Raw genomic sequence first — 27335 nt, 5'->3', positions numbered from 1 at the left:
TTTTTTTTTTTTTTTTTTTTTTTTTTTTTTTTTTTTTTTTTTTTTGAGATAGGGTCTCACTAAGTTGCTTAGGGTCCTGATAAATTGCTGAAGCTGGCCTTGAACTTGCCAACCTCTTGCCTCAGGCTCCTGAACTGCTGGAATTACAGGTATGCACCACTGCATGCAGCATTATTTACTTTCTTATAAAGAAATTGTACTAGGTGGCTATAAAAGTATTGGGAAAAAGAGTTTGTGAGTAATCATGACAAAAGATATTAACATACAGGCATCCTGGGGAAGAGAACAATTGATGGAAGAGGGATAAGGTAGAGGAAGAAACTACTAATGGTATATCTCAGCCAGAGTCCCCATTCTCTTCTTGACAATGTGGACTGAGCATAGTTGCTGGCCTCACACCCATTCCTGATAGGCACATCTCAGGGAAGGTAGAAAAGGGAAACAACCCTCTTGAGCCCTCTAGAAATTTAACCAAGGTCAGTTACTTTTGTGAGAGTCCTTAACATATTTTAAGATCCTCCTATCAAATCTCAATTTTATTTTTTCATAGCCACATGATATTCCATTATAAATACGGATACTTAGGCTGTTTCTAGTGTTTTGCTACTGGAAAAATTACTATAATGGTTAGCCTTATACAAACATCATTTCACCTGTGCACAAGTACACCTATTAGCATAATATCTAAATCAATGTGTAGGTGCTTGTTCAATTATCAAGTATGTTGTCAGATTGTTCTACAGAAGCTTGTGCTGGTTTACACATCCATTGCAATACAGGCATGTTTCCTCACATCTGCAGCAAAACAGTGCCTTTAAAACACACTTTTTACTCTGTAAAAATATGCATTATAGTTTCAAATTGCAAGTCCTTAATTACACATAAAGTTGAGCTTCTGCTCTTCCAACGCTCTCTGTCAAACTGAAGGACCAACCCTGTAGCCACATATTGTATCCTGAGGATAGGTCAGAACACTTCATTCTGGAATTGACCTTGATTCATACTTAGCCCACTTTCCTCACTTTGCAGATCTGATAGGGAAATCCCAAAGTAGAACAGATTTTACCAAGGTTCACAGAGGACCTCAAACGTATTCTTTCCTTAACAAATTGCCATTCACTGTCTCTGAGCTAAGTCTGTTCTGAATTTTTTTCCCCACCTCCAGTAACCAACTGCTTCAATGCAGAAACCAAGTGACTTTATAAGAATTTTGCAATTCAAACTCAGCTCGATCAATCCAAGTTTTCCCGCACATTCTTAATGGGCTTAATTGATGCAAAAAGCATCCCAAGGAACCAAGAAATCAGAGGACAATTATCATTAAAATCAAAGAATATTCTCTCTTGCAGCACCAATGAGCATATTCCCAGGAGATTTCACATGCATCCTGGGCATGGCAGATGATGAGATAAAATCATCCTGCCTGATTTTCCTGCAGATGTTTTCCTGCACTTTGTCATTCACACCCTGCTATGTTGTTAGTGCTATTTTCTCTCCCTGGCTCTATCCCATAAGTGCTGTGTCCTTTAGAAATGTGAATAAACGCAGCTCCGCTGGGCCTCTGACTGCCTTCACACCCATCATGTGAAGTGCTGCTCCTTTGGAGAAGCTTCCTCCCTCCACCCCACAGCCTTTTTGCAAAGTCAGAATAATCAACAGTATCAAATATAAAGGTGATTAATAGGCAAAGATATATAGAAGTCAAGGAAGTAAAACCTCTGCCAGACTTCTCCACTGAGTATGGACTGACCCAAGGGATCCTTGGAGAAGCTGACTGATTATTGCTGGGTAATTTAGTGCTCTGGGTGGGTGGATCTCTCCTCCCTGGTTGTCTTTTTGCCCTTCCTCGCTTACTGTGATGTTAGTGACTCCTTTTCCTTTCTTTACAACAAAACCTCCAGTAGTAAAAGATGTAGAGGGAAGGAAAGGTGCAATGTTACCTCGCGGAGAAAAAAAGGCGAACTGGAGTGTAGCACTAGACACCCCGTTAACTCACTCTGGGACTGGAAGCAAATCACAGCGTTTCCCTGGATATCTTTATTGCTGAGGCTCCCACTGCTTTGAAATTCTAGGACTGGTTTTCTTCCCCTTGTGGAAACTCCTGTTGCAGATTCCATCCATTTCACACTTTCCCAAGTGTACTTGTGAGGAGTCTTCCTTTTGCAGGCCACAGAAACACTAAAAATGGCTGTTGCAAGAAAGATAATATGTTATCTCGTGTAAATGGAAAATCTTGAGTATCTCTTGAGTATAGAGACAGAGCTGTACTCAAGCATGTTCAGTTCATTGTTTTTATCTTGTTTCCTCTCAGATTCCCTCCCTCTTGGCTTCTGCTGTTCTGTCTGTGTTAGTTCTTCCTTTGTGTGGGCAAGGTAACCACTAGCAGATCCAAAGCAACAGCCCATCACCTCCAAAATTTAAATACTCCACTAAACTCCTGGAATGGAGTTTCACTAGAAAAAAACTGTGTCCATCCTAGAAAAAGTTGCTCTGGATTATTATGTGCAACTATTTTTTTTAATATGTATTTTTTTTTAGTTGTAGGTGAACATAATATCCTTTTTGTTTTTAAAATGTGGTGCTGAGGATTGAACCCAATGCCCCATGCATGCTAAGTGAGTGATCTACCACTGAGACACAGCCCCAGCCCAACTTTTTATCAGGAAAGTAGGAGAGAGGTAGGAGCAGAAAGGCACTCGACTCTATTGAAATCATGCTAAGAATGGATAAGGGGTGGTTCCCCAATGGAGGTCCTATTATTAGAAGAATATAGAGATGATGGGCAAGAAAAATGAATGGTCAGTAATGCTAAACAAATGCCTTGAACTGGGTAATTTAGAAACACAGAATTAATTGCTCACAGTTCTAGAGGCTGATAAGTCCAAGGTCAAAGAATCAACAGATTTGGTGTCTAGTGAGAGCCTCTTCCTCCTAGATGGTACCTTCTTTCTGCATCTTCAAATGGCTAAAGGGTCAAATAAGCTCTCTTGCTGATGGCATGTCACTGAAAGCATCCATGAGAGTGTAGCACTCCTGGCTTGACCAACTCTTAAGGGTCCCACCTCTTATTACCATCACCTCGATGTTAGGCTTCAATGTATGAATTGTGTGGGGGGAAACAGGGATACACCCATTCACACCACAGCAGTATCATAGAAACCTAAATTTTGCTCACAAGAAGACTCCTTCCTTACCTTCCAAATAGACACTGCCTTTCATCTTGCACTCACTGGGAGGGTGACGAAAAGGAATCAGCATTCTCTTCATCTTAAAACATTCTGCCTCTACCATCCAACCACAAACCAGTTTCTGGCCACAGAGTGAATTAAGTTACTCCTCTGTCTTTGGATTTAACCTTCAGTCTATTTCCAGGAAGCTATTTTCCTGTTATCCAGAATCCTATTCCCTTTCTTTATTTCACTTCTTTCATTTGAGACTTTTTCTTTCATGGCATCAGGTCCTTATCATATTTTGACCACACATTTCCCTAAAAACAAAATTATCACCATAGCCTCCAGGTTTCTACATGTCATGCACCGCTATGAGGAAGACTTGTGGCCCCATGTCAGGAGATAGTTTTACCCCTTCTCACATCAGCAGGTTAGAAATGGTGTTCCATTTGGTGTTCCAGTACAGCAGGGTGATTTCTGTTTTCTTTAGGAACCCAATTTTATGCAGGCCTCTCGTGAAAAGTTAGCCCTACATTTGAAAGAAACACTAGGGTTTGTTTCCTTCCCCAGTGCCCAACAGTCATCCCACTTAGAAGATACTGGGAGAAAGCTACTTGCAGTGTTGGTTTATATTTTTGGAATCCTGGTTTTATTCTGTTATTGGCTTTTACTATTGTTATGATGCCAGAAAGTTTGTGATTTTTTAAAAAGTGGGTAATATGTTCAAGAAAATTAGGTCACTCTATCTAGAAAAGAAACTCTTCTCAATTCCTCACTATTTCTCCAGTCATCCAGCCCTAGCCCCACTTCAGTTGCCTTTCTATCTACCCCCTTTTCCATGATCTTACTCATGTTTAAGAATCCCTCATTGTATTTCCAAAGTGTAGTAACTTCTGAGGATGTCTGTCAATTATCTTCTGTTGCCCTGGAAATCTCTCAGCATTTGTCTTTTTTATTTCCACCTCAGGCTAGAGCCTGAGTACATCCCGTGTAACAATCACAGTAGTTTTCTGACTGTAACCCAGCTTGACTTACTAGCCCACTATTCTGCTCCTGTCACGCATCTATTCAAACCATCAGTGTCATTCATTAAATAAGGAATTTACTTGGCCTAAACTGTCTTGCTTGTTACATTTTCCTTAAAATTTCCCTTGCCCTGCTGCTCAAACATAGTGTGCCTTGGCGCTTTTCCTACCATATGTAATAGGTAGATGTACATTTATATGTTTTAGTAGATTATAAAGGAGGGATACAAGAATATAGGCCAATTTTAGGAAAAGCTAGGTAGTGAATACATCCTCAATAGCCTTAGATAACACAGACTGTGATAAGTGAGATTCAAGCCAGATTGTGAAGAGTTTTCAATGCTAAGGAGGTAGTATCATTCTGTGGGTCACATAGCACAAACTGAAGCCCATATTATATTTACTTTTGTACTACCACTTCTGTGCAACTTTAGGGAGCATCCATGAATGACATCCCCTGAAGCTATACAACATGTCAGTCCTAGTATGCCTCAAACTCTGTTGAGCAACATCTTAAACATGGCAGGCATTCAGTTAATGCTCACTAAATTTTGTCCAAATGCCCTAGGGATCTGTTTTGGTATTCTGTTTGTTTCCTTATCTTTGCTGAGATAGGAAAACTAAGGCTGTTAGCACCCCTGTATTGGGAAGATCACCATAGATTTATTGTTAAACCTTTGTTTTTCTTTTAAAATGGAAACAAATATCATAATACTGTATTCACATCTTAGTAGATCTGTTAACAGCTTTAAAATAATAGAAGTATTATTTTGCATAAGCTCATTAGAAAAATGTTTCAATTCATATTTAGCCTGTGTCTGTTTAAGTAAAGCAGGTATGTGGACATGTAGACCTTGACTTCTAAAACCAATGTACAATGAGTGAATACCAATTACCAGGAGAAGCCATGAGTACTCTCTCTCTCACACACACATACACATGCACATGCACATGTATGCGCATACATACACACATACACACCTCCACTTCTGTGATAATAAGGAAGGAAAATAGAGAAGCGAGACTCATTTCTGATCAGAAGCTAGGAAGGAAGGGATGTTGCAGCTGGAGCATTGCCATTCCCATTAAATAATGCCTGAAGAGGGAAGCCTATTCAGGCTCTCTAGACAGGAAATGTGGGAACCATTAGTCCAAAGTCCTTCATAAATTTGCCCTATCTCGAGTCTAAGAAAAGAAAGCCTACATCCTTGAGAGTCTTCTATGGGTGGGTGTGGATGGAAGCCAGGCAATTTGATGCCATTTTACTGTTTTTTTCCCCCCTCTCAACTACTAAATAGGCTTTTCTTTCTTTTAGCTTGTGTTAAAAAGCACTTAATTGAGTTGGATTGTTGGCAGCTATCTATAAACTGCCAAATTTAGTACAAGAATCATTCTGTAAGAATCCTGGGCATTAATACTCATCATTTCTTAGACTTAATCATTAATATTCATCCCTAGCTAAAGCATAAGAACAAGGGGGAGAGAATCCTTCCAGTCCTCTAATGATGGTTCTGTAAAATCAAATTGCTTGCTTGCATGTACTTTTATCATTCTGTGCTTAAAGTTATTCATCCTTCAGTGGGAACTGCAAGCACACAAAATTTCTCACAATTGGTTAATTCTGAACCCATATGTGAGTATTTTGGACAGAAGAACAAGAGTCATGAAATTTAATGTTTATGCTTGACAAAACAGTTTAATTCCCTGAGTTTTATTTTCTTCATTTGATACTTGTGTCTGTTTTTACTATATATTTTTCAAAGATGTACTGTGACTCTTCAACAGCAAGGAAGAGTGACTCAACGATACTCGGAAATGAGCAAAGTTTGAGAAATAGGCAGATTCAGAAGAAGTAACACGAAGGCACATGTGAGAGGCCAAATTATGCACCAGACTGTCCAGGCTGCAGATGGAAATTGCCAGCCACAAGGAGAGAGGGAGGAGGGAGGCAGGAAGGAAGAATGGCAAGCAGCAGCTTTGACAGGCAGAGCCTATCTATTCCACCAGACAATGAAAGGATCTGTGGGAATTTTGTTGGCAAGGGTCATTTTCCTGCAGAGCCTTCCCAGCTCCTAGGAAATCCCGACCTGGAATAAGGACTGTTTGTGGTGTAGGCTGCCCATTGAGGAGTCCTGCTTCTCTTTTATTTGTTCTTGATATGACTGTGACTCCACAATTAACCCCCAAATAAAATGGGAGACACCCAAAAATGGGAACAAGCTGCTGGAATAAATTCCCCAGGAAAATGAACTTTAATCCTCTTTAGCAAAAATAGAACATTAAAGAAAATTTGAAAACATTGATATTTTTCTATTGTAGCTAATAGTGACTTGCAGAAGACAATTCCACATTAAACCTAAGACCAAACAAGAGTAACCATGTTGGACATCAGGAGAAGAGACAAGTTCTAGTTTGGCTATTGTATTCAATTTAAATATTAATTAACCATAAAATTCTTTGTTTGTGCTATTAGAATGAGGTCTTTGTTTGTTTGTTTGTTTTTGGAACTGAGTGACTAAACCCAGGGGCACTTAACCACTGAGCCACATCCTCAGCCCTGTTTTTATTTTTTATTTTGAGACAGGGTCTCACTAAATTGCTTAGGGCCTCTCTAAGTTATTGAGGCTGTCTTTGAACTTGTGATCCTCCTGCTTCAGCCTTCCGAGCCACTCAGATTATAGGCATGTGCTGCTGTGCCAGGTGCAAGGTCTTTTTTCTGAAAATAGGAAACTTTGAAGATAATGCTTAATGGATTTGTTTTTCTGAAATCTGACTTGTCTGATTAGAAATTCAATCTTCAAATGGATTATAACTCTGAGTATAAAAATCATTCAGTTAAGCTGAGTTTTTCACAGTTGCTAAAATTTTGACTTGACAGGACTGGAATTGAAGTACAAAACCTTGCAATTAAAAATTGTCATAAAAATAAATTGACGCCTTTAAGGAAATGAAAATAAGGAATTTTAATTCCATTTTTTGAACATTTAATTTCATGCCCCTTACTCTATTGCCAAAACAAAAGGTCTAATTAAGATTTCAGCATTTTTTTACTGTAAGAAATGTTTGCAAAAAATGTCTTTCCCATCCCTAACCCCACATGTCACTCCTCTGTTTTGTTCATTGCTTTTTAATTCCTAAAGATGAAAGAGGAAACTGATCTGTAATTTGTAGTTATGACCTAGATAAGTGAGGTTATCTCAATGACTACTTGCCATGGTCTCATCAAATATCAGATGCCAATAGTAATCATAATGGCTAGAATATACTGTGCTTTTCTCTATGCCAGTTACTTCTGTATGTGTTTGCATTTGTGAACTTAGTAGATCCAAACAACTCCTCCAAAAGGCAGAAGTTAAAAGCTTGGCAGAGAGGAGTTAATATATACCCATGGTTGTACAATTAGCAATTGGTTACAGCTGGTCCTTAAATCTGTGTTCTGACTCCAGAGCAGTGTCCCTAAGCCCAAACAATATCTTCTTTTCAGTAATTATTTTTAAAAAATGTGAATATGTGGTTATTTTTATAAATAGCTAACTTTTACTGTTTCCATTAAGCAAAAAATGTGTATAATCTATATTATATACAGAAGTGATGGCACAAATAATTACTATTGTGCTATTTGATAATACAGTGAAATGACAAGGTATGTCCTACCCCTCTAACTTACAGAAAGGAATGAATTGTTTTCCTACTTCACAGTCTTGCCTTCTCTTCTCCACCATCAGTGTCAGTGCTGACGGTTTCCCTCGTACCATGAACTGTTTTGTCAATGTTGTCATCGCCCACAGACTTTTAAAAAGATACATGTTCTAAATCTAACTCAACAAAAGCAAAAAAGCGGGGAGCTATGGGAAAGTGGGCGTTAAGAGAGCAAAGCTTTGCTTTGCTTTTGGATGGACCCTTTCCCCATGTCCCCAGGCCAAGACTGCAAGTGCCCTGTTCTCTTTATGTCGTTCACCAACTCACACATGCACTTGCTCTCTTTTGTTTAAAATTATGTATTGGCTGCTGCCCTGCTTGTGGGCTAGTCCCACTCACAGCACTATCCCTGCTTTTGCAGGGCTTCTGGTTAGTGAAGAAATGAATATGGATCCAAAAATCAGTAGACCACAGTCTATAATAACCTGGCTTGGTCTGGAAAGCCTGGGAAGACTTCTGTATTCGTTTCCTAGGGCTACCATAACAAATTACCACAAACAGTGAGGCTTACACCACAGAAATGCGTTCTCTCACAGTGGTGGAGGCAGAAATCAGGTGTCAGGGGAAGAATCTAGACCTTGACTTGTAGACACATCACTGCCTTTAGCCTCTGCCTTCATCTTTTTGTGGCGTTCTTCCCTGTAGGAGTCTGTGTGTTTGTGTCTTAATTTCCTGCTTCTTCAATGGACATTAATCCTTGGATTAGGGCCCATCTTAATGAATTCATCTTAACTTGATTACATACAGAAGACCCTCTTTTCAAATAAGGTGACCTTCCTAGGTACTAGGAGTTAGGACTTGTGTTTCTGAGGGGCACAACTCAACCCACGTGAGACAACTTCTTCCTGGAGTCAATTGCATTTGAGCCATGATATTCAAATCTAAGGAAGAAAGGCCTCTGCAACGGCCCTAAGGCATGGAGAAGCATCCTATTTGAAGACTTAGGAAGACAGACAAACATGTACACAAGGAATCACAGGAGCAAAGGGTCTCAAGGTGTGCACCCACAGCTGCTGGCCAGAGGTTCCCATGCACAGACTCCCTTTCCAGGACGAGTGGGCATCACAAGCCTGGGCACCTGCACCCCAACTCTGCTGCCCACTGATCAACCTCCTCCTGTGTCCACAAGTAGAAAGAGGGAACAGAAAATCCCTGATTATAGGCTGCTGAGGGAGAGAGAGCCTATGAGGCACAGCTGAGTTTAAAGCTAAGGCCTGGGTTGTGGTGTGGAGCTTGAAGATGACTTGGATTAAATCTCAGCTTTGTGAGAACATCAGTAGGTGAATACAAGATTCTGAGCCTCAGTTTTCTCATCTCAAGTGCGAGGGGAGTCGAGTGTGTCCCTGGGTGCCACTGTGGACATTCAGTGAGATAAAGCATGTTCCAGTACTTCCTCAACTTGTAATGAGAAGAAAGAATGCCACTTGAAATAGGGAAGATAGAAAAACTTGACCTTTTAAACCTCACACAGTTCATCCAAATGACTTCATGGTGACAGCAGAAGCTGAGTAGAGGAGAGGGGAATTACTAATAGCTTTTCCCAATCTGTATCTCATGGAGGAGGTGAGAAGGTTAATAATAACAATAACATCCAATCTGTGCACAGTGGAGAAGGCGGGAGCCTTAATAAGAATCCTTTTAATAACTGGCCACAAGCACGGTGCTTTATGGTAACAGTGCCTTCTTGGATACAGTTTCATGAAATGCTTGTGTCTACCAAACTCCTTTTAAGAGTAAAACTTACATATCTTGGGGATGAGAGAGCTTTTAAATGTGAACCTTATCTGCTAGTGCACGATCAGCTTAATTTGGAGAGGTTGAAGCTAGCAGGCGAGAAGACCAAGGCAAGTGAGAAAACGAGGACCCAGAGCAGAGCTTCAGACACCCAACCCACAACTGCCCTGGATTCAAGAAAGAAGCTGGACCTAGGACAGATCCTTTCCACTCCGAAGGTTTCAGCATCTCCAGAAACAGGCCCAACTATGTAATTTGTCAGAGTTGTGGTCAAGGTAGGGTTTAATCAGGTGGAGTGTGACACAGGTGTATCTTGCAGTGGCCAGGAAGCTGCCAGGAATGAGCTGCAGATTCACGGGAGAGTGGAGGGACTGCTGCACATTCCCCAGAGACTTTCAGGTGTAAAGGATTGAGGAAGACTTTTTGATCCCGTAATGAAGTGGAGATCTTTACCCCATATGTTGGTCCAAAATGTCTTTGTGCACTTATATACAAACATGTACACTCAGGAGTATATGTGTATCTATCTATGTACTTGTGCATACATATAACTAGTTTTCTTTTTTATAAGAATGACATTGTACTTTGTGCTTCATTCATCATTTTTCTCTTGAGTAAATAATGTTTTGACATCCATCTAGGAAGATTGGTTTATATGGATCTACTTATATACTTTTAGACTACTGTACAGTCCCTGACATACCACTTTAGAAAACTGGTATCAAGTTCTTCATTGTTACCTTTTAAAATGCTATAAAACTCTTATATTTACCTTGCTCATTTTTATTTCACTTTTCTAGGATGTAAAGTCCATAAGGGCAAGAATTTTTGTATATTCTAGTCAAAATTCTAACTCCAGCACCTAAAACTGTGTACCTCCAAAAGATAAAATGTACAAATGCTCTGTGGCTGTATTCTGCTTCCACATAGTTATGATGTACCCCTGTTGTCCTTTTAATAAGAGGGTATTCATCTGGGCACAGGGACCATCACCCTCCACTCTTAGCTACAATGCCAGACATAGCACCTTGCCTAGAGCAGGAGCTCAGGGTTTCAGAGACAAACAGTGTAGCACACTGTTTAATACTTCCGTCAGATTGATGTGGCTCTACATCTCAGCTCCTGGGATTCTGATGAAATAGCAATCTAAAGAGGGTTGTCATCAGCTTCCATCTGCTGCTCTCTCCCCATCTCCTCTGCTCCCACTCTGGTCTACTGTAGTACCATCTCTAAGCTGGAGTTTTGCAGTGGCCTCAAACCAATCTCCTAGCCTTCACCCTATGATAATTCTTCTGCTCTTACCAGAGCTGTCAGAGTGAAAGGTGAAAACCTCAGTCAAGTCAGGACACTGATTCCCTTGAACCCTTCAGTTGCTCCCACCCACTCTGGATAAAAGCCCAAGTCAATGTAAAAGGGTCTTAATAGCACAGCAGGGTGCACACTGCTGCCCTCTGGTGGGTGTCTGCCCTCAGCTTGGCTGCTTTCCCAGCTCTCATTCCCTGAACCCCACTCCCATCAGCCTCCCAGCAATTCCTGGAACTTGGACGCCTAAGCCACACTGGAGCTTTGGTAACTTCTCCTCCCTCATCTGGAAAACTTTCCTCTAGGCACACACATGACACACTCTTCCAGCCCTCAAAGATATCCAAATAGCATTTACTTAGGTCTGAAATCACAACCCAGCTTGCACAATTCCTATCACCCTCTGTCCTACATTAATTTTTTTCCATAACATTTTATCATATGTATGTATTATGCTCTTTGCGTGTCTCTCCCTACAAACATGAGCCAACAATGTTATATTTTATTTGTTCATTGCTATACCTTCCATGTCAAAATAGTGCTCAGCTGGGCATGGTGGTATATGCCTATCGTCTCAGAGACTCAAGAGGCTGAGGATTGCAAGTTTAAAACCAGTCTCAACTTAGTAAGACTCTAAGCAACTTAACAAGATCCTGTCTCAAAACAAAACAACATTTTTTAAAAAAGGGCAGGGGATGTGGATCAGTGATAAAGTGACCCTTGGTTCAATCCCTAGTACAACCCCCTTTCCCCCCTCAAAAATACCAAACCAACAGTGCTCAGCAGCCATGAAGTGTTTAATATCCATTGGTTGAAGAAACTGATTTTAATACAGAGCACTTTTGACACATACCATACTAAACTTTACCTGCATTAACCCATGTGACTTTTAACACCAGTCAACAAGGAAGGCACCACAGTGATAAAGAGAACAAGCTCTACAGTCAAATACATCTTCCCCAAATCCAAGTTAATCAGTAACCTCAATACGACCATAATTCTTACCAAATCTTCTCATAAAATATTTACCCAATTCTTCCTTATTCCCTGGACCACATGGCAGATTCTCTCTCATCTTTCAAGACTCAGCATGGCCATCCCTTCTGCCAGGAGTACTTGCAGACCTCCCCAGGGAACTGGGTCTCCCCTGAGTGCAGGCAGTGCCTGGTCTGCTGTCTGGTATGGCTCTTATTACATCTTCGGCCTGCAGTTCATTATTTACATGTTGGTCTCTCCCCGTAGGGAAGAGTTGTAGAGAGGCTTCATAAATCATACACTCAGGGCAGAACTAGAAGACTTTTAACACCCAGCTTGAAGCATTAAAAAGATAATGCATGTAAATAGCACAGTGACCAGCAGTAGTAAGCGGTCAATAGTAATTATCATGATGACGATTAGCAATGGTACTAGTATTCATCTGTCACAGTACGACGTGAATAAGCAGGTGAAGTGTAGTAATTATTGCCACAAATGCTATTTGCTAGGATATTATAGGCCAGGACCCCAGAGCTTTGGAATTTCAAATATTGCTTACTATACAAGAAGGAAATACCAGCTATAGAATCTTCTGAGATTCTAGGATGTGGATGAAGCAATTTTGAGCCTTTGAGATTCTGTTTTCACTAACAAAGATGTCCATAGAAGAGTTTAAAACTTGAAATGAGAAATTATAGTTCCTAGTTTCAGTGCTAGAAGGTAATAAATCAAAGAAAATATGTTTTCTTGGATATTAATATCTAACATTTGAACATGCATTGTGCATTGCTTAATTTTCTAAGTCCTCCCCACTTATTATTGGTGTACTGCAAAGTTCAATGTGGGGCAAAATAACACTATGATTAACACAATGGTGACTTACAACCTTTCCTATAATAGTCATGTTTAGGGGAATAATGTTAAGATTTTGTGGGTTGAAGGAGTTTATTATTGCCAATGACAATTTCATTTTGGCTTCTCTTATGTATTTTTCCAACAAATATTTCCTTTTTGAGTACCTGCTGTGAGGTACTGTGCTAAACACTAGGGATAAAGTGGTGACCAGGCCCAGGGAAAACCCTGTCTGCAGAGCCAAATCAAATGGCAATACTGAGAAAAGAAAGTATTATAGGAAAGGGCTTTTATTTCCTCCAATGATTTTATATCCTTAAGTTCTGAAAGACGTGCCCGGACGGAGGCTGGTGGGCAGGGAAGGCGTCCTTAAGAAAGAAAGGCTGATAGCAAACAGAACCTCTGTGATTTCCAAAAACAGACCCATTCATGTTGACGTCAGGACTGGGCAGCTCAGGAGAAGGGGCTGTTGTCCACTCAAAAGTCTGTTTTGGCCCAGTCTATTCCTATTAAGTCAGGTTTGCAGGGAAACAATTGTTCTGTGACCTGCTGTGACTTATGGCTTATTCCCTCAGAAGAGAGCAGAGGCAGCTTCAGAGCCACGGCACCCCAGACTGAGCACCAAGCTCTCTGTGTTTGCCTTGATCCCCGCTCTCCTGGCTTCAGTTCGTCATCTGCCTTTATATTTTCTCTTTACCCTACTTTCCTCACTGAACACTTCCGTGTTTTGTTTTGTTTTGTTCTATACAGAAACATTATTTTGTTCAGATTACAGAAGCAATATCACAATTATTATAGAAATCTTTGGGGTGGAGAAGAAAAAAACCTCAGTTTAAATTAAGATCTTTCATCATCCACCCCTGGGGGGGTGGGCGGGGACTTACTGCTCTCTGAACGAGTCTTTATATAAGTAAACACATGGACTACTTCCTTATAAATGTTCTAAATCATATTATGTTGCAGTCTGTTTCTATAAAATGCTTGAAAATTGATTTCAAATAAGGTGTGGAATAAAGTTTCATAGGTCAATCAATCAATCAATCAATAGTAAAAAGAGAGTGCTGCTCTTCCTCACGTGTGATTTCTATAAAAACACACTGGAGTATTTCTGGTATGGCTGAGTTTAGAGGCTCTAGACTAAGGTTGTCTGTGTTGTATACTGACTTGCTTTTTACATCTACATAGTTTTATATAGTCAGTATTTCTACTTTGATATTTTTCCTTACTGTAATATTTAGAGTGCAAAAATATTAGTTCATGTTATTTCTAAGCACATGGATGACTCCTTTAATCTCAATGGATTTACTGACATCTCAACATTCTTCCAGTGTCCCATGCACAACAGTTGTGTATCAATCTGGCCGTTTCTTTATTACCTCACTACTTCCTAACTATTAGCACATTATTTACTTGAGAACATTCATGACTAATATGTTTCTGCAACATGTACACTCAGAAAAATAAGAAACTATATTTCATCTATGTATGATATATCAAAGTGCATAAATGTGTTCTACTATAATGAATAATTAATTAAAACAAATAAAAACATTAATTTAAAAAAAAATAAGCTTCAGGTCCATATACATCTTGATTATACCATTGACCTCACTCTGACTTTGAGTCACAGACTTGCCTCCTATTAATTTAATTTTCCATCCATAATTGGGAATAATAATTGTATATATGACTGCATAATCTTTTTATTAAGATTGTGCAGTCAGACATACTTTTTATTAAGTCCAAAATGGGAAGATCCATATAATTTGCTGCATTGCACAAGGCTTAGCACAAAATAAGTACCCCATAAAAAGAAGTTGTTGAATCATGAAGAAAATGGTGATGGTGAGATGGATTAGAGTTCTTTCATTTTAGGAAAGTGAAAAGCCCTCTACCCTGCATCTAGCCCACATTTTACTGTTTTTACATGTACGTCAGCATTAGATTCTCCTTTGGACCTACCTTTCTGGTTTCTTTGGGTTCTAGTCTACTTAAAAGTAAATTGAAACATGCCTCTTAAGAAAGCTGATCAAATCTTGGTCATTATTAAATAAAATGCAAATTCAGTATCTAGGCAGTCAAGAATAGGCATCATTTATCACCTCATTTTCCTAACACTACATCTGTTGGTTTTTCAGAACTGAACCTTCCACATCTGATGCAGTAGTAGCAATATTCTTTTAACTATTGATTGATTAATTGAACTTGTATCAATACTACTTTGGAGTGACTTTCTGACTTCCCTTGATCCTATTTTTCTTTCATGTTTCAGTTTTAACCCTATTTGTTCAGGAAATAATTATTCAAAATCTGCTTCGTGCCAGCACTGTACTAAACACTGAGATTCAAAAATGAGACAGGAGGCAAGTGGACATAATCCTGGTCCTACGATGCAATCAATTCCTTTGATCTTCACTCTGTGTGTGTGTGTCCACGTCTTTTGCATTTATGCAGTCTCCTTTGGTAGACATATATTGTATCATCTTCAGCTCTAACATTATGCTTTGCACATAATTATGGTTTAAGAGATCATTGTTAATCAGATTTTAAAATGTTTTTCCTATGGAATATGGCTTATGGTGTTACATTAAGTACTTTCCATTAGTTGACCTCACAATCTTAATTCCAAGAATCCATCTATTGGACCCCCCCCCAAAATTCATATATATATATATATATATATTTTCCCCCCTAAACATTCATCTCTGGGACAAAACTCAAAACAGATTCCTAAATATTTTTAAAAACTAATCTTTGTCACTCTATAACTTGTTATTATATTATGCCATAATATAGCACAGTAGAAATATTGATAGCTAGTCAGAGTGCAGATCATTAAATATAATTCTTTATAATAAAAAACTATCTAATATATCCCAAACTATTTTATTTTAAAAGTTTATGTACTTTTACCTAAGTCATATTAATCAGTGTAAATTTTTGTAAATTGAATTTATTTTTGTAAATTAAATTTTTCCTGCCTTTTTAAAAACAGAGACACATATTATTCCTCCCCTATATATAGAAATCTCTGCTCATGTTTGACTCTTTGCAAAGGTTTGGTAGGATTTTTTTTTTCTTTTAATTCAAGGCCTTTGAAAGCAGTTACCAAGGAAACTACAGAATAGGTTACATATGTTTCACTTACACCTAAAATAGGAAATCTTGCTGTCAGCTATAAATATAATTCTATGAAAACCCCTCCCTCCAATACTTTCAGTGTGTTTCTTTAACCTACATAGCACTTTTTAACAATAGTGCACACATACTGTGGTGCCTGCTCTGATGGGGCTCTGATGGATCTTCCTGGCTCTGTCTAGCTTTGAATACATATTTTTCTCCTATTGTGTTTGGGGTTTCTCCCTCATGTCCAGTGAAGTCGATACCTGTCACTCCACAACAGCTGTTAGAACACTTTGAATCCAGAGAGAAAAGACAAAGACAATGACATAAAAATATATGGCACTTAGAGAATTAACTTTGCTAAACTCATCTTTGTAGAAGCCTTCTAAATCCAGACAAAAGAATACGAAGCAAGATGACTTCTTCAGTGCCGGGACAGCAGCAGTGATTTAAAAAATGTTGGCATATGGCTTAACATTTTTTTTTAATTTTATGGTTTAATTCACTCTTACATCAAGCTTTAACTTTTGCCTGAACTCAAAACAGTTATTCAAGGGATCTCATAAAGTAATTTCCCATAATAAATCTTATCATAATGATCTTTGTAGAAACTGTGAAATAAGTTTCTCAGTGTCAGTGTTTTCCATTGATCAGGGTCAATATTAATTAAACTGAATTTGGTGGTACTATGAGAACAAAGATGAGTAAGACACAGTTTTACTCTTAAATGGGACTCAGTCACCTGAAGATTAGTAATATACAGGGTTGTGGCCCCCTCCTCCTAACTGTCCAGTCTACCCCTTTAATCTGTGCTGTCCTCTATTGCTAGAGGATTATTACTAAAGTCAAACTTTTCTCAAGTCTCAAGGAAATCCTTGATGACAACCCATAGCAATGATGGGTGAAGCCCAAATCTCTTAGCACTGTCTATCCTGTCCCCCTCCATTGGCCACGCTCATGTCTCCAAGCTCATCTCTTGTTGCTTTACCACTCACTTGGAAACTATTACCAAAAATTTTTAATACATATTTTTAGTTGTTGATGGAACTTTATTTTATTCATTTATTTATATGTGGTGCTGAGAATTGAACCCAGTGCCTCATGCATGCGAGACAAGCACTCTACCACTGAACCACAGCCCCAGCTCCCACTCTTACCAATATTTTTTTTCAACTATCTTTCATATTCTTTCTTACTTCTAGACCTTCATATTCCATCCTATTCCTCCTTGACCATTTTCTAGATGATTCCCTGTCATCTTACAGATCTATTTTTATATATCACTTTGCCTATGGAATCTTTGCTGATTCGCAACTCCTATCATTGATGCAATTATCACACTGTTTTAAGTGTCTGATTCTCCCTCTGGGAAGGGAAGGGATCCTGCCTTTCTGCTTAGCACAGACATGTCCTCCACCAGGCATTTTGCAACTATTTATAAATTAACAAGTGAATGAATTAATGAATGAGTGATGAATGCTATACAAACCATCTTCAAAGAGAAAACCCATGTTAGGTAAAAATTCATTCTACCCAGTGCCTTGGTCAGCTTGCTTGCCACTGTGACTAAAAGACCTGACAGGAACAATTTTCAAGGAGGAAAAATTAAGGCTTTCATAACCCAATCATTTCACCTGAAAACTCTTGCATTAAGCTTTTGGAGGACACCTTTAATCTAAGCCATAACACCCAGGGAATAGCAAAGAGGTGTAAAGGAAAGTAATATGAAGTGATACTTGATCTGACTCTAAAAGATGAGTAGTCAGGATTTCACCAAGAAGTTGAGAATAGAACAGGGAAGTCAGAGAACCACCAGGGCAGTCGACGGTTTGCATAGTAGCTCAGTTCTGGATGAATGCCACCTCATTTAGATCTCAACCTAGACATCACTTCTGCCAAGCCTTCCTGACACTCCCCTGCAGGAGGTTCAATGTCTCTTATATTTATGCTAAGAGCTCTCTCCAGCTTTATATGCTATGAATAATGTTTCTAATATGAAATTTTAAACCTGAGATCTATAAAGCAATTCATCAGGAGCAACCACTTTTTGTTGTACATATGTTGCACTCTTTTGTGTAAAAAACTTAATGCATTAGCATGAAATAAGTTTTAATAGTAATAATTGCTTTTATTGTTAGAGATAAAGAGGGCGGTTTGGTGGAAAAATAGGAAAGAGATGAACATAAAGAGATACACAAGCCTAGCATTTTACAATTCTGAAGATGCACAATCACTACCATGCTGAATGTCAGTATTTCAGTTTCATTTTCTTTTAACAGATCTGTAATGGAGTAAAAGCCTTTTGACCCCATAGCCATGCCACCACATTTCCTTTATACAGGGAAACTAGAGCTGCAGGGTTAGACTCACTTTTAAATAGCAGCCTCTCTCCTTTACATTAAATTTCAGTGTCAAATCTCACAAATGCCCAGTGAGACATTCTTCCTGTATAGAGAAGGGTTTCAGGAGTGTTAGCGTGCCTCTGCAGGCTACCAGGAACTGAGTATGCAAGTTTAATTCATACATTTTAAACAACAGCATCTCACTCAAAAGTGCCATCTTTGGAAAAGAATGTAGACTTAGACAAACTAACAAGGCTTTGTTAGAGTGGACATTTCCAAATATTAATTATGAAAAACTGCTGAAGCATTTAGCCGCATACATGTGAATTCCAGCTATTTTATGACAGTTGCTTTCGAGAATCATAACTCGGTGGCAACAGCCTTATTGAAAACCCTGAGATTAGTAATGACTTTATTCAGCACATAGCTGGAGGCAAGACTGGCTACAAAGCCAAGGCCCCTGAGAATAGTGATCCTGTCATTGCAGGTCGTATTTCTCCAGAAGCATAAGCATTAATTTCTTTCGTCTTTTCAGGGGTCTCTGTGCCCTCCCTGCCCTGTCTTTTTTACACAAAGAGGTGATAAATTTATTGCTTCTATCCTTTGTATTAAGCTGGTGTTTAGTGGATAATTATGTCCTGAAAAAACTGTAAGTATGATAATAATGATAATAATTTACTAGTCATTTCTTATACTTTAACCCATTTATTCTTAGAAAGAGCTCAGTAAGGACTTTCCCTTCCCCAATTGCACAATAAGAGTACCTGTAGAAGTTTAAGTAACTTCTCTAGAATATATTGCTAGCAATTTAATTCAAAGCCAGTTTTTCTGATTTCAGATTTCAGGCTCTTGACCACCATTTTCTACCATTCTATGTTCTTAGGTCCCCAGCTGACCTTTCCATTCTGAGCCATAGCTGTAGTCTACTGGCAACGGAATCTGAATTCTGCCCTTTAAAATGCATTGTAACTAAGAAGCTCTGGAGACTGACAGATGTGTATTTGAGCTGCAGCTCTGACATTTCATGATTGCAGTATTTTCCAAGTTAATTAAATCTTTCAATTCTCAATTCCTCTATCTAAAAAATAATGAGTAAAAATTAGGAAGAGTTGAATGGAGTAGCTCTAGCATTAGTGCTTAGCACCAGGCATGACACAGAGTAAGGGAGAAGTCCACTCTGGGCCAGCTCCCATGCCAGGTCCCTTATGAAGTCTTCATGCCTTCTCCAGCCATATGGTGCTGTTCCACAGCTTTTACCCTTCATAGCTTTCTAGAATTTGTTTTCTCTTTGCAGCTACTTGTTTCTTCTTTATAGACTGGAGGTCAGTGAAGGATTGGATTGATACCTGCGCTTCTTAACATCTACAAAAAGTCAAGCTCAGTAAATAGTGCCTATCTTTTTTTGATCAAATATGTGGCCACATTTCTGTCAAAGAATTGTGTAGTATTTTAGGATGGAAGAGCCAGTAGACATGTAGTTAGTTCTCACTTAGGCAGCACACATACTGAAATTGGAACAATACCAGGAAGATTACCGTGGACTCTGTGCAAAGATGACCTGAAAATTTGTGAAGCATTTTGTGTTTAAAAAATATATAACTAGACACCAATATTAGGGTTTCTAGGATATTATTATTTTTCTGAACAGACTCTGCAGCCAGGATTATAACCTGAGATCAATGCATAGATTTATCATGTTTTAAATACTTACGGTAGCCCAGATATGGAATCAACCCAATTCATAGATAAACAGAAAAAGAAAAATGTGCTGTACATATAAAATAGAATACCACTCAGTCTTTAAAAACAAGGAAATCATGTGCAACAACATGGATGAACCCAGACAGCATTGTGTTAAATGAAACAAACCTGGCACAAAATGACAAATATTACATAATCTCACTTATTTAGGAAATCTAAAAAGTCAAGTTCATAAAAGCAGAGAACAGAACCAGGGTTACCAGGGGCTAAGGCAGGGGGTTGGGTATAGAGAGATGATAATTTTAAAAAAGTAGAGAATTTTAGTTAGGAGAAATAAGTTCTGGAGATCTATTATATAACATAGTGAATACAGTTAATAACAATATATTATATAACTATAAAATTGATAAAAGAGTAGATTTTCAGTGTTCTTACTTTGATAAAACAAGTATGTGAGGTAACGCATACATTAATTAGTTTGATTTATCCATTCCCTAATGTATGCAAGTTTCAAAACAACATATTGTACAACACAGATTTTTGTCATGACAAAAAGAAGGCTAAATGGGAACAGTTATGGTTTAGATATGAGGTGTCCCTCAACAGCTCATTCATGAAGCAATGCAAAGAGGTCAAATGAATAGATTATAAGAGCCTTAACCTAATCAGAACCTTAATCCAGTTGAATGGATAACTGGGTGGTGACTATAGTCAGATAGGGTGTGTGTGGCTGGAGGAGGTGGGTCACTGTGTACATGTACCTGGTGAGCAGAGCTCTTCCTCTGCTACCTGATGGCCACTGCCTGCTTTCCTCCTCCACACCCTTCTGCTTCACTTTGAGCCCAGAGCTAAGAGTCAGCTGTCTGTGGATTGAGACCTCTAAAACCATGAGCCCCAAATAAACATTTCCTTCTCGACTTTGTTCTTCATAGATCTCTTGATCACAATAATGAAAAAGATGACTAAAACAAACTTCTAAACCTGGACATTTTATTTAAAGGAATAGATTCTGAGTTTACCTGAACACTAAAAGATATAAAAGGACTACTCCTGGGAGTAGGTAAGCTCAAGATGATTTCAAATGTGGAGCCATGCTTGTGGTCTCCAAAAGTCACAGAGGAACAGCCTTGGTGAGAAAGAATAGGGGTGTCATTTGCTCATGTTGAGTTCAGTCCCTTCTCTGTTTTTCTCACTCAAGAAGTTTCTTTCTTTCTTTCTTTCTTTCTTTCTTTCTTTCTTTCTTTCTTTCTTTCTTTCTTTCTTTCTTTCTTTCTTTCTCTTTCTTCTTTCTTTCTTTCTTTCTTTCTTTCTTTCTTTCTTTCTTTCTTTCTTTCTTTCTTTCTTTCTTTCTTTCTTTCTTTCTTTCTTTCTTTCTTTCTTTCTTTCTTTCTTTCTTTCTTTCTTTCTTTCTTTCTTTCTTTCTGCCAAGATCTAAATAAGTCTGTAAAGAACCAAGAACAGAAGGGCTTTTTAATATAAGAAGCCTCCCATAAGTGTAGACCCTCAAGGATCATAATTTTTGCACATCTCCTAACATTCATACCCAATTGAAGTACATTAAGGACAGTGCTTATAGGCTACTTCATATCTTCCACCTAAATCAATGGTAGAAATGGAAAACAATCAGATTGTCCATTTTCCTGAGTTGTGAGCCCAATAAGAGCACAACTTGCCTTCTTTGGTTAAATTGTCAAACAGTCGAATGTCATAAGTACTGTAGATCCCTGTGCCTCTCACCCCATTTTAAAGGTGAGAAATGTTGAGGTCTTGAGAATTAAATGGTTTATTCCAAATCACATAGGTGACAGTACCCTCAAAGAGGCCTGTGAGCCAGAATCCCCTGGCAGCAACTATAGAAAAATCCCCAGATCACCAAGTCTCTCCCATATATTTTGATGCAATCAGACCAAAAATGTGGGTAGCTCAACTCTAAAACACTACATGATATTTCCTCCTCAGTAAGTGTCTGTTAAATGAGTGAGTAGTGTCTGTTATTCTTCCATTAACAATCTATTCCTGCATTAAGTCTTGCTCTTGAGCAGCAATCCTCCGTTTAAAATGCAAATAATCCTGGGAGTCTTTCCATCGTCTCTAATATCTTCATCAGAGATGTCATAAGAGAGAACTCAGCCACTGTGACTGTAGAAGGTGCCTGATATAATGGAGTAGGGCCACAAGGATAGAGTAAAATTCTATTTGATACCTCATAATGTTGTCAGAGGCTTCCACTGCCTGACCCTGTAGCTATGAGAAGCTGACCTTAAGGCACTTATGCAAAAGCAGCACAAGTGTCCATCAGGTGATGAGTGGATATATAAATTACAGTTTGTCCACACAAAGGAATATTATTCAACAGTAAAAATAAATGAAGCGCCAGATGTGGTGGTGCCCGCCTGTAATCCTAGCAACTTGGGAAGCTGATCAGGAGGATGGAAAGTTCCAGGCCAGCTTCACCTTAGCAAGGCCCTTAAAACCAAAAAATAAAAAGAGCTGGATATGTAGCTCAGTCAGTGGTAAAGCACTCCTGGGTTCAATCCCCAGTCATCCCTGCCCCCCCAAAAAATCCTATAAAAAGAAATGAGGTATCAATATATGCTGAAACATGGATGAACCTCGAAAAAATTACACTAAAGTAAGAGGTCAAATGAATAGATTATAAGAGCCTTAACCTAATCAGAACCTTAATCCAGTTGAATGGATTAACTAGGTGGTGACTATAGTCAGCTGTACATGCAGAAAATAATATATGTTGTATGATTCTGTTTATACAAAACATTCAGAATAGGCAAATCCATACGAAAAGTAGATTAGCAGTTGACAGGGAGAGCTAAGAGTTTGGGAGAGAATCTCAAAATGACTACTAACCAATACAGGTTTTCTTTTAGGAATGATGAAAATGTTCTAAAATTGAATGTGATGATGTTTGTACAACCTTGTTAATATATACTAAAAACAACTGAATTACGCACTTTATGGGGAGTGAGTGACTTTTATCTCATAAAAAGCTACACCTTTAATAGTGAATTTAGAGAATGAAATTGCCAGGCACCCATCACCACTAGAGAAGATGTTAGAAAGTTCTATGCCATCAGAGGGGTGCATAGGACCATGGTTGTGTAGTTTCCCACCTTAAGATATCCATAAGCTGATTCTAATTTCCCATGTTGCTTTTTTCTCCCCTGAACATTTATGTAATTCTTTTACCCATTCTTTTTCTTCAGCTTTTACGGGATTACGTTCCTACTTCCCAGATTAAAAATACATGAAATCAGGTGCATAGTATTATAATTCTTTGGAAAGGATTATAAATGAAAATGCAAAATGTATCTATTGTACCTGTTGTTTTGCAGATTTTGGCTACAAGCAGTTCCTGAGAGTTTGCATTTATTATGTGTAACAGGAGAGAATGTTCAAACCAGTAACAATGTTTAAAAAGAGAACATAATTCCATCAACGTCTCCTTCTGTTAAAGTTGCCACTCTTTTTCATCCCTTCGGGCCCATGTCACCTCTCACATGGATTGTTGAAGCAGTCTGATTTCCTCCCTCCCATCTCTCCCTCTTTAGTAACTCATCTTTCATAACCACACAGTTTACATTTCTAAAACACAATATAAAGGAGTGCGAACCAGAGGATCGGAGTTTGGGTCCCAGTCTCAGCCTGGATTCACACCTGAGCTTTGCTGCCAACACTTGATCGGCTTAAGCAAATGATCTAATCTTTCTGTGAATGATTTGTCCCTGAATTTTTGTGAGAATTAAATGAGAGTAGAATATTCAGTGCCTAGTCCAAATGATGGACTGCTTGATGGGCGCAGAGTAAACTTTGAGAGAATGAGAGAATGAGGTTTTAGGAGACTAGTGGTAAAGGTAGTGCATTATTTATGTTAGATTTGAGATGCCAATCAGATACTCAAGTCAGTCACCATCAGCTCTTATTTTTATTATTACACTTAATAGTCAAATATTGCCATTTCCTCACTTCTGCCTAATCAAATCCAAACTCCCTGGTTATCATGCAAGAAACTTTGAAATCTGACCTCAACCTATCTTCTCCCAGTTCACAGCCTTTTCTGAATACATCAGGCAAATCTGTGGCTCCAGGTTTTTGATCAAGTTCTTTCCTCTGCTGCTCCATATTTTCCATTTTAAAATTCCCACTCTTCATTCAGGAAAGCCATGTGAAAAAATAGGAAGTTGTTTGTTTTTTTTTCCGAGCTCCTTTTTCTTGTGTCCCAACAGCACTTTAGGGGTTTGAGAGAAGTTGGCTAAAGAGAATTATTTGAAAGGTAAAGCAGAAAGAACATCCCAGAAGACTGGTTAAGAAAAATAAGGAATAAAGTAGAAGAAAATAATGACTTCCAAGCTTGTGTCAGGAACAACATGTGACAGTCCCATTTAATGATACGAGGAAACTTGGGAGAATGTGGTTTTAGGAGACTAGTTATAAAGGTATTGCATTATTTATGTTAGATTTGAGATGCCAATCAGATACTCAAGTGAATTTGGTAAATAAACAGTGGAATCTACACACAAGTGTGGGGTTTGAAGAATGCTTAGAGCTAATGATATAAAACTGGGAGTCACAGGAGAGGCCAAGAGATATGCTCTGGAGAAGCCTGGGGAACTCCAACCAAAGGAAAAGAAACCAGTTAGCCCTGATTATACTTAAAAGCAATACCTACTTGGTTTTAAGTATAATCATACTTGTCTAGTAGTGTTCAATAATACTTGCTTAATTCATTTTACTACTAACTGCAAGGAAAGGTTGCTTTTTAGAAGTCTTCCAGCCCTCCAGTTTAATGATCAGGCAAGATTTGCAAAAGCATGAAGGCCAACTCTGGTATCTAGCCCAGGATTGAACATGGTGGACAGTTTAATGACTGTTGTAGACAGACTCACCCTCACTGACTCTCCCTATTCCCATGTCTCCCAGACACACTCCAAAGGGCACAGCTCCAGTGCTCATGAGGGATGGCACACAGCCCAGGATCCCAGCACAGCCCTCAAAGATAAATACAAGACCCTTGAGAGCATAGCAGCTGCTGGAACACATGGATGATCAGCAGAACACCCCCCCCACACACACACTTAGGTGTGGACTGAAGCACCTCAATGTACAAAACACTCTGTTTTTTGAAAACTACATGGGAACCTTTCTCCAGTATCTTGTCATGTTTTTCCCATTGACATTAACCATTCAATCCTCATAATTTTCTGACTCCCCCTTGTTTTTATGAAGTATTTAAGGATTTGTAACAGGCATTTTGATTAGGCCTTCATCACCCATCACCTAGATAAATTCAATAGCATTCTGGCTGATCTCCCTGCCTCCATTCTCTCCCCACTCTGCCATCAGAACACCACACCAAATCTCTTTCCTGTTAGTGCTCCCGCCTGCCAGGAACTTCAACAGCTTCTCCACTGCTGACTGAAAAAATATTACAAAATTCTAAGCTTAGAATTCTAGGTCTCTCACCATCTTTCACTTCCAGGAACCTTTCCATCACTAGTGCCCACCAGCCATATCCATATCCAGACTGTAATTAACAAGACCCCATCTTTCCCATACAATAATCACTGTGGCTTGTCTCTGCTGTGTCTCAGCATTGGCCATTTTCTCAGCCCAAGATGCCTTATCTGTTTCTCCATCTGTTGATGCTGCACCACTCCTTAAGTACCAGGCCAATGGTGCCTTCCTCAGGAGCTTTTCTTATTCACCCCAGGCAGAAGGAAAAGTGCTTGTCTATACTTCTGAAACAATTGGTGTATATTTCTTTAAAACTCTAATCAGAGAGATGATAGTGGTGATGATGGAGAGGATTGTTCTTCTGCCTTGGAACTCTTATTTATTTTATTTTATTTTATTTCAACATACAGCACCTAGCAAAGCATATGGAAGAAACTCTTAACAATATTAACTGAATGTCTGCGTAATTCATTTAACCCACTAATCCATTAATACTTAATCCCCACGTCTTGTCATTTAGCCATTATATAATCTTCAGTCTACATACATTGGATTTTCTTAAAATTCGAGTTCTGAGTGTTTGGAGACGGCCACATAGGTGACTTTCCTTAAGACCCATATTCCTTAATGGCCAGAGTATCAGTGACTGACCTGGAAGGGATAAGGATAGAAGAGTGGGCTGATTCAGGAAGAGCGCTCCAAGATGGGAAGGTCATATGCTTACAGCTGGAGGAGCAGGGCGTTGACATGATCAGACTAGGCTTTTGGAGAAACCACTGTAAATTCAGTGCAAAGTGTGGAGGAGATGCCAGAGACAGGAGAGCCTCAGGAGGAGGCAGCTGCAGGCCACTCAGGCAGAGAGTGTACCTCCTGGCTCCAAGCCCAGGTCTTTGCCAAACAGTCACTGCTGTCTCTGCCTCTTCTCAGGGCTTCCAGGGCAGATGTGGACACCTTACCAAGGAGCGCCATGCAGTAGATGCTGAAACCACGCACCCCAGGCTAAGAATCAGTAACATGGCAGCACCTGCTTGAAAGGATTACAAACCAACAGACTCCACTTAGAAAGGAACAATGTCCAAGAAAGGGCGAAATAAGGGCGAGAAGCCCGAGGCACTCATTGTCGCCCTTCAAGCTGCCAATGAAGACCTCAGGACCAAGCTCACAGACATTCAGATAGAGCTGCATCAAGAGAAGTCCAAGGTGAGTGAGGGCTTCCTGTGGCCGTGGCCTTGGGAAAGTCCTGGCCACATTCACCTGCAGCAAACACAGCTCTGTCTGCTGGCCCACCCCAGTATGTCCTTTGCCAGAGGGCAACAACCTCTGTATGTATGGTGGTTCTCTGGTTTAAAAATGGTGGAGGGACAGAGAGTGAGATGAGCATGCTCACTAGATGCAGCTCTACCTCCTCAGGAAGCTGGTGCAGGAAAGGAGACAGACATACTGAGACAAGGACGGCCGCCACCGTTTCCTAACGCTTTATTGTACAACCTTGGACGAGTTCCACCCTTGCTCTCTGTTGAGTATTCCTTCCACAGCATTCAGAGCAGTCCTTGGATAATACATCATTTTATTTCACTCTACTGCCCAGTATATTCCAATGGCTTCCTAACCCTCTTTCAGTGGAAGGATTTCCCTTACCATTACCGGATATGACATCTAGCCCCCTCTTTGATTCATCCCACACTACTTACCTTCTCTTGATCATGCTGCTCTAGTCTCTTTGCTGGATCAAGAGAGATATGCTAAGCACATTCAGAGTCTTTGCCCTTGTTCTTCCCCTGGTCAGAAATTTGCTCCTTTCCTCACCTCCCTCTGTGGCTGTTCAAGCTTCACTCATCTGACCGCACAGATCATTTCCCCAGTGCCGAGGACTCCCTGTGGACTATTCTTTTCATTCTCATTTCATGCTAATTTATATATTTATTTATGTATTTACTTCCTTA

The 27335-nt window shown here is 39.3% G+C and overlaps 1 protein-coding gene and 1 non-coding gene across 2 annotated transcripts in view; both read left to right on the top strand.

The window, feature by feature from the left end:
• Jakmip2 (janus kinase and microtubule interacting protein 2) overlaps positions 1 to 27335 on the top strand; it is a 156421-nt gene that overhangs the window by 69399 nt on the left and 59687 nt on the right. The window contains 1 exon segment of the mRNA XM_048811746.1: positions 26320 to 26592. Within this exon segment, the coding sequence (XP_048667703.1) occupies positions 26464 to 26592 (129 nt within the window). The 5' untranslated portion in view covers positions 26320 to 26463.
• Positions 19704 to 19810, top strand: LOC125619293. The gene has a single exon (XR_007350779.1). It is a non-coding gene; the product is annotated as a U6 spliceosomal RNA (small nuclear RNA).

This window comes from Marmota marmota, unplaced genomic scaffold (assembly GCF_001458135.2).
Source record: "Marmota marmota marmota unplaced genomic scaffold, marMar, whole genome shotgun sequence".
NCBI lineage: Eukaryota > Metazoa > Chordata > Mammalia > Rodentia > Sciuridae > Marmota > Marmota marmota.
The sequence above is the reverse complement of the archived record's forward strand: the minus strand, read 5'-3'. Positions and strand labels throughout refer to the sequence as shown.